At 40.9% G+C, this 8,525-nt stretch overlaps 1 protein-coding gene across 1 annotated transcript; it reads left to right on the top strand.

Moving 5' to 3' along the window:
* Positions 1-398: 398 nt before the first annotated feature.
* On the top strand, positions 399-3,507 carry sem1 (SEM1 26S proteasome subunit). Its single transcript, XM_084081071.1, has 3 exons — positions 399-535; positions 1,322-1,415; positions 3,312-3,507. The coding sequence occupies exons 1-3, from the start codon at positions 460-462 to the stop codon at positions 3,352-3,354; spliced, it is 213 nt and encodes a 70-aa protein (XP_083937197.1). The 5' UTR covers positions 399-459; the 3' UTR covers positions 3,355-3,507.
* The last annotated feature ends 5,018 nt before the right edge of the window (positions 3,508-8,525 follow it).

The raw sequence follows: 8,525 nt of genomic DNA, 5'->3' as shown, positions 1-8,525 counted from the left end.
AAGCGACTTTGGGCTTATTTTTCTGTGAAGTTGCTTGTAAATATTGGTGGTTGCGGGTTTGTTTGTTTCTAAAGTGTAGTTGCGTATTTGGGGTTGTTTCATATTTTTTATTTGAACCAGTGGTTCTCAAATATTTTCATGCCATGGACGATGGACCCCCAAATTATATATTTGTCGTTTTGTCCCTAATGTTTTGAGCCAGGGGAGCCCCCCGTACCAGATTTGTGTTGTTAGAATGTTTGACAAATATTCAAAATATTCCATATTTTATTTAAAGATTTTTTTAGCCAATGTACTATTGTAGGTGCTGTGGCGTTAGTTGCTTCTTTTGGGCTTGTTTTCATTGACCAGGGTTTCTTATTTGTCTCACACAATCTGGCAACAGTGTCCGCAGTCAATCCAGTGTGGCAGACAGCAGCAGAGCAGAGCACACTGACTGAACACAAACAACAAGCCAACATGACAGACAAGAAGCAGCCAGTGGATCTGGGATTATTAGAGGAGGATGATGAGTTTGAAGAATTCCCAGCCGAGGGTAAATTACTAGTTTATTGCGTAGAAAGTAGATTGATTAATGTCCGTTTTGATACACTAGTATGAAAGGCCTCAACTAACTAACAACAGTGAGTGACTCAGCTAGCCAGCCTGGCTATGCTAACGTTAGCATTGGTTAGCAAGCTTGCTAGTTACTTTAACTGACAGTAAACGGCTCCGTTTTTCGAATGTCCAGTTCTAGAGAAACTTGTTATGATGTATATTATAATCATAACTGCATGGTGTAATCATACTGTCGTGAAAGAAAGTCTTATCTGTAACGTCCGTGCGGCTAGCCTAGTTCCATTCCCAACTAGCTAGTTAGCCGAGCAAGCGAGCACATGAAAATAGCCGATCTACACGTTCACAGCGCCGTAAGCTTGTAGATCGGCTATTTTCGGCGCAAGACACCGTCGTACTTCTTACAGGGCCCCCTATAAGAAGTTTTAGGCTCTAGCAGTGATTCTTAATCATTTTAATTTCAAGGACCCTCAGTTTGATATACATTAGGTTACGGACCCCCATTTACATTGCTATCTCTGGGACCCCAATTTATATTTTGAAATCAATGTTAATTTAAGACCCACAAGAGCCCATTTGGTTCTTAACTATCTATCATTTAGCTGTGGACCCCCTGGAACTCCCTCAAGGACCCCTGGGGGTCCCCAGACCACACTTTGAGAACCACTGATTTACAGTCACACACATCCATATGTCAGACTTGCTGGACTTTGTGTGGGTGCTTGTAGACATAATTTTTAATTGCAGGTTTTTGTTGTATTTTCAGATTGGACCGGGCTGGATGAAGACGAGGATGCCCATGTGTGGGAGGATAATTGGGATGATGATAATGTAGAGGATGATTTCTCAAATCAACTCAGGTATAAACCCAAAACAGATCCCCATTGATGCTGTCTGAACTTAATACCTTGTAGAATGACTCATCTTTTTTCATCATAAGTTTGAAGGTGTTGGTAGCATTTTATGGCATTCGTCATGACATTTCAGCATAATATTCAGCGAAGAAGAAAATGATTTATCTTTGTTGCTTGTATGACTGTGTCGCATGGTGAAAAAAACTGTTTTTTTTGTTGCCGATAATGACATGCCTAAATTAGCAAGGTTGAATGTGGTTTGACACCAATCGGTGTGTCAAGGTTTACACAATCACAAATGGGAGTATAGAGATTAGTATAAACAACTGCAGCTTCATCCAATGAACATAAAGATGCTCTTCTATGATGAGTGAGCTCTTATGGTCACATGGCCATTGGTCAGAACATGGTGGCTTTAATGGCAGGGCGACCTGCGCTTTTGTAGAATAAATTAGCTCATTCTGAACTTATTGGAACAAATCTTCATCTCATATGCGTGTTGACACATAGGCAGTGGGCAACGAGGATAAAAAAACGGAATTCATTTTGGCCATTCGAAATAATAACGGTAATAACTTTTACCTATAGAATACATTCTATATTGATAGCTATAAAATAAAACATTATTTCTAAAAAATATGACAGCAATGATATTCTAATGCTTGAGGATTTGGACAAGATGAGATGTGATTTGTATTCTGGGGATTGTTGTAGAACCCCACAATACCTTGTTTGTGATAACTTAATCCAATTAAGAAATTGCAGCCTCTTGCAAATTGGAAATTGCATTAGGCAATGTTGTTTATAAATATAACCATATTTCAGTGTCTGTTTAATACATTAGGCTTTTGTTCAGTATAATGACCAATTCTGCATGGGAACCATTTTATGCTGACTCATAACGGCTGTAATTTCCTGTAGCCTTCTATACTGTATGTAAAAAATGTACTAAGAAAATCTTAAGAATCTTGTGCACTGTAATGCATTACACACCAGAAATTGACAATGAAGAAATAGTTGTAATACACTCATACGGTACAGAAACACACTGAGGCTTTGTTCTACTCTGAAGTCTTACCGTTTACACTTGATTAATTATGTCACTAAAGGAAAATATTTCTGTTCTGTTCTATTATCCAGATTAACCTTTTACATTGGTTAAACTGGTCCAAAAGCTTAGGGATCGTCATTAGTGATTTTACTTACTCACACACACAACCGGTGCCACCAGCATTCAGCCATCATGTACAAGCCATAGCGCTCTTCATTTTGAATTACCAGTGTTTTTAAGGTTGTGATGTCACTTGAGGTGGAATATCAGGCATGGTTTCACACATGACACACCTTATTTCTTCCTCCACCTGCATTCAGTGAAGAAGAATATCAGGGTCAGAGTCAATCGGAGGGGGGGGGGAGTTCTGAACAACACTACACACATACACACACCGACATACCTGATAAGTGTCACGTGTACTGGTGCAACCAATGAAAATGTGTAGGTGCACATGACAGATCTTTTGTCGCATGTGTGACCAAAATGGTTGCACTCTAGTCTAGAGCCCTGACTGTTTATAGACAAGTGGCTGGGCTGTTTTTATTTGAGCATGCTTCAGATAGTAATACACCATTGTTTTATTCAGCCCAATTACGATAGCTATAATATTATGAGGGTTATATTATTAAGTCATTTATAGAAGATATCATTATTGTTAACAGGCATAGCCGCAAGCTTCGCGCAATCATCAAATCCATAGCTGCATGCATTAGGGCAATGTATTATATTTTTCACTCCCATCTCCTAATGGTTTTCCCAATCAATAGCAGAGGGTACTTACGCCTTAAACACCCACCTGTAATCATCTCCACTGACTTGATGTTTCTATTCTTTTCTATCCCCTGCAGAGCGGAGCTCGAAAAACATGGCTACAAGATGGAGACATCGTAGCAGTGCACAAGACCCTTCACTATTGGCAAATGTTGGATTATGGACTTACACGTTTGAATATTATTGGCTAGCATCCTCCCAGTTGGGGATTGCTGCTTAATTTTTTTTTGTATTACATGTTGACTTTAAGTAAAGTCTTTGGAGAAAATTGTCTGTTTGGCTGTTTTTATTTTTCAAACCCACATTGGTTTACTACATGCTTTTTTTCATAATCACATTGTCCCATGGTCGTGTCATCTAAAATTCTAGGTCTTTTTAACATGATATGAATTGCCTAAACTGCTGGTAGAAACTGAGCTGCATAATTACTCATTTCTTTTTTACCCCAGTAAAAAGCACTGGCGAATCTTAAGCCAACACAACTAAATAATGAATCACGATCTCCATGACTCCTGTTAACTTGCTATTGCCTCTTGATTAAATTTGTCATCAGTGAACTAATCCGTACTTAACTATGTTTGCTTGGTTCATATGAACATAATCCCCCCCCATGAAAAATATGTATTTGATGCTTAAACAAATATATATTCTCAAACTTGTTTAGGATCAGATGTGACTTTGCGATGAGTTTGGCTTTAATGTCCTTTGGAACAAATCTTTTTTGCGCAAGGGCCATTGATCTCCTGTATGGCTTTGCTGCCAACGCAATGCTTAACCCATCTATAATGGAGAGCTAATTAACTGACCTGTGACACACTCCACATATATTTTAGACCACATGAATTTTGCATGATATTAATGAAGTGTCAAGTGCTCTGCAGTTCTTTTTTTCATCTAATGTGATAATCCATGATTTCAAACTACCAGACCCTTTATGAATGACCCTGCTCTTTTTAAAGCTTTAATCACAATGTGTACGTGTGTGAGAGTCTGTGCACACATGAGGGGGGGGGGGAAGAAAAGTGGAAAAACATACAGTACATAAGCTGTCCGTGTTAGCAGTTCAGACGATGTGTAAACTGTCAACGTGCACGTGTAAGTGCAAGAATACACAAAGTGATCAGTTCCTCTGCACTGTGCTGTATGAGAGCCCCTTCCCTCTCAACCCCACAGCGCTGGGCTGAGTCCCATGAGGAGAGATTATCCACTGCCATGTTTGTCAGAGGCAGGGAGGGGGTCCCAGCATGGGGCCTCCCGGCCTGCCCTGCCTGGACCTGCCCCTACTGCCAACCAGGCCCTACTCTTCCGCTCGGCACAGCGGGGGTCCTCACACTGAACCAGAGACCAATTTAGCTGAGCCGCACTCCCCCGGCAAAGTGATTTCTCTCAGCGTTTTGTCGACTCTCAGTCCCAGGGTCCTAATGAGGTGAAATGGATGCCAGTAAGACCAAGGTTACAAGAGCTGCTTTCAACCAGGAAACACCACCTCATTCTCCTCAGTCAGTGCATATGCCAGGTACCAGGTATTATTATTTTTGTATTTTCCCATGTGCTGATTTATTAATAGAAACTCCTTCCAGGTCTGCCTGCCTAGCTTGTATTTGGACGGATTCATCTTGCCCCTCCAGTGTTCAGGTTTACATTGGTTTCAACATACATTGGATTCTGATTCTGAACATTGGAGCATCAGCGAGCGAGGACATCACTTAGTTTAAGGTGCACCGTTCAAAACGAACATGCCGTGGAATCAAAGTACTGAGACAGCCTTTTGAAGCTTTAATAATAGTGTAGATTAGAAACTGGCAGTCAGTCTCCTGTAGACTCTGGAGAAAATATGAGGTCCCAGTTTACCGCTAGTTATCATCCTAAACAATCAGCTGCATATCACCGCCCAACAGGTCTCCTGAGTACACAGATGAGTACATATTGCACTCAAAATGACATTCTACCTGCTCCTACCGATTAGATGTACCCTTTGTCTATAAAGGGAAATTGTTTTCCTTTACCGCCAGCTAGTATTTGATCACACTTAAGTGCCCTGGGTCAGATGATTATTCTAAGGGTTAGAATTTAAAGTCAGCGGAGTGAGAACATCGGTAAGTGAGTGCAGCAAAGGAGGACCCGTGGCCATTTTGTTTGTGCCACGAGCGTAAGATTGGTCCCTTGTGTTTGACACCACGAGGGCCACAGTAGACCCCCCCACCCCACCCATACTCATAGGCCTTTCAGTTTCACTGAACTATCTTTCCTTTTATCTGACTTTATGGTTACTTTAATTTGCTTACATGTTTTGTTGATATTTTGTGACCCACATGATTCCCTCTGACACAAACACAGATCCACTGTGGCTGGTATTGATAGACTTATCATAAATACAAGCATTTTGGCACAGCAAGCCCGAAACACATTATTTCTCTGGTGGGTGATTTTAAAGTGATAATTATTATTTATTTATTATTAAGAAGGAAAACATTTTATTCATTGTCTATTTTCAAATTGTCAAATTATTCCTTGTCACAGTACTTAGCTCTCTTTGTCGTGTTTTTATTATCCTTGATGTTTCTGTGAGAACCATAATCAATGTGATGTTCTTTTAATCATAATGTCAAATCAAGCCAAACCAAGCATACATACAAGTCCTTGTAAAAATATTTTCACAAGATATAGCAAAATAATTGCCTTTGAAGTCCACAAAGTGTGTTCTTCTAAAAACAGTTTTAGATATTTTTTCTTTCTATTTTTAAGCATTTCCTTTCACACAGATTCCTCAGCCCACACAGATTTGAAACAACATGACTTTGTGTAACAGTGTGGAACCATGGAGAGAACACTTCATGTTGGTAGATGGCAGATCCATTGTTTTGAAGGCCTGTGAGTTTGTGGGCGAGGGTCCTTGCTGTGTCACAAACCTCTATCTACAGAAGCTGGAGGTGACCACGGCCGCTCCAGCTCTTTCACTGCCACAGCAGGGCCCTCTCCCTCTGCTTTGCCCTGTTCCTCTCCTCTTCCTCTCCCACATTGAGCCGGAGAGATGACAGAGGGGGCTGGCGTGGTGCAGCCAGGGAGCGTGCAGCTGCAACAATAATAGCCCTAATTGCACATTTATTTTGTGGTGCTGAAATTAGCGGCCGGGCTACAATGCTACTACAACCACCCCCCTAAAACCTCTTGCAAAGATGGAAAGGAGAAAATCAAATGACGAGAGAAAAAAAAAAAGAAACCCAGGGAGTCTCAGGGGTGCGTTCACCAGAGAGACCCATCACTGCCACCCACTGCTGAACGTCCCACACCTGCATGCTTGCACCCCCGCTAAAGTAAACACAGATAATAAGGTGTAATTACTTTAGAAAATAATAACGAGGAGCGCGCTCCAGACCCCCCTACTCCTCATGTGACAAAGGCCTGACTGTTTATTGGGGGGCGGGGGGGGGGGGGGCACGGTCCCAGAGGACTCTGGCGAGTGCCCTATCAAAAGGCCCAAAGGCTCGATTGAGAGTCCCATATTGGACGGCCATCAGTGTCAAGGGGGACTGGGGCTTTTAAGTCTCTTGTGCCCTAACTACCGCAATTAAATAGCATGGACTGACCGAGAGCCCCACTTTTTTCAGCTCCTTTCATCCTGATAAAAATGATCTTTTGTCTTCTGATGCTTTTCCTTTTTATTATGGCCTCTGCCGGCTCACATGTGAGCATCCAGGGAGTATTTAGACTACACGTTCAGCTATGATGAAGAGCATTCTATATTTGGGTACCTTGGATCATGAAACATTAAGATTTCATACTAATGGTGCTTTTCCATAGCATAGTCCTAGTTTGCCACGCCACTGCTTTTTGCCTTCCCATTATTACCTGGTACCAAATACTAACAATTTACTATACCCAAGATGTCTAGGTTCCAAACAAGCTGACGCAATACCAAATTACATGTAAACGCTGCAGTGCTGACTGCTGATTGCTCAGAGAATCCTCTAGCAGCGTCATGACATACAGATGCACATCCATGGACGGACTCCATGGAAGCTTGCAAGTCTCGAATACTGTTGTCATCACCACCCGTTATTGTTTAATATTTTTATTTTGGATATTCTCTTTGTGAGGATGTCTCCCGTGTGTAGTTGTTGGTATGTTAGGAAATTGGTGAGATGATGAATTCTGGATGAGCAATCTTGTTTTGTTCGTTTGTTTGTTTGTTTTCACTTACAAGATAATGTAAAAAATTATACACAAAGAGTCAGTAAAAATGTGAAGTAGAATGCCTAAAAACCCTCCAGGGGCTTGAGAAGTGGCATTCTCCGGGAATATTTGTACATTCATAGGATAAAATTACATCAATGTGGAATATACACATCTATTACAAATAAAACATGAATAGACATTTCATACAGATGAAAAAACTAAACAAAAAAAAAACAATATGGACAATATAACAAAGAAAAGAAACAGCAAAAGCATATCGCAACAATAAAAGTCAAAGGCACAAGGGAAAATATTGAATGGACCCAGGTTCATTAGGCAAACCATATGGAAAGTATTTGGTGGTTAAGAGAAGCGATTTCAGAACCTTCTTGAATTGGTGAGAAGACAACGTCCATGGATGTAATAATTGTTATGTATGCTGTTCACAAGGTTTGTTTCTGTTATTCCTGAGGGCCAAATTAAATTAAGCAAGAGAGGCCCTCTACTCTGCTCACTCTTTTAAGAGAGCTGATCTTTGAGGTTGAGTTTGAAATGACCAGGAATCATCTTGAAATAGACTGTTGGGAAATGCTTTGTTATGTATATTTACAAAGGCATGGCCTTTGTTCTGCTACTGGAAAAAGCTACCTTTTACGTAGATTTGAGTATATCTGTCCATTCTGTACATTGTACATTGTGATGTACAGTATGCTGTTTTCCTGTAACTTCGTTTGCCACCATAATATGGCTTTGTTTCCGTAGAACGTAAGAACAAATAATCTTGACTTTAGTTCTAAACTTTGCATCAAGCAACTTACTGTGACCAAACATCTCATTCTAGTACTGTAGGTGGGGGTCACTACATTATCTGAAACAACAATATCACACCCTGCCAGTTGTAATATAATATATGGATTATATTTCCTCTACTCCACCCACTTCCATCTGTTTCTCTGCCAGATCCATCATAGCTCAGCTAAAAACAGGGATAGACCCATCAGGGCACACGAACATGACACTGGACAGTTCAGACAGTACTGGATCGTGCCGCGGCCTCACTCCTGCTTAAGGCTGTCCAGATTTTAACGCGATCTGACGCGTTGGCACACAGAGAG

Source organism: Gymnoscopelus microlampas (genome assembly GCF_963454915.1).
Source record: "Gymnoscopelus microlampas genome assembly, chromosome: 15".
NCBI classification, from domain to species: Eukaryota; Metazoa; Chordata; class Actinopteri; order Myctophiformes; family Myctophidae; genus Gymnoscopelus; species Gymnoscopelus microlampas.
This window is presented reverse-complemented; position numbering and strand designations above follow the sequence as displayed.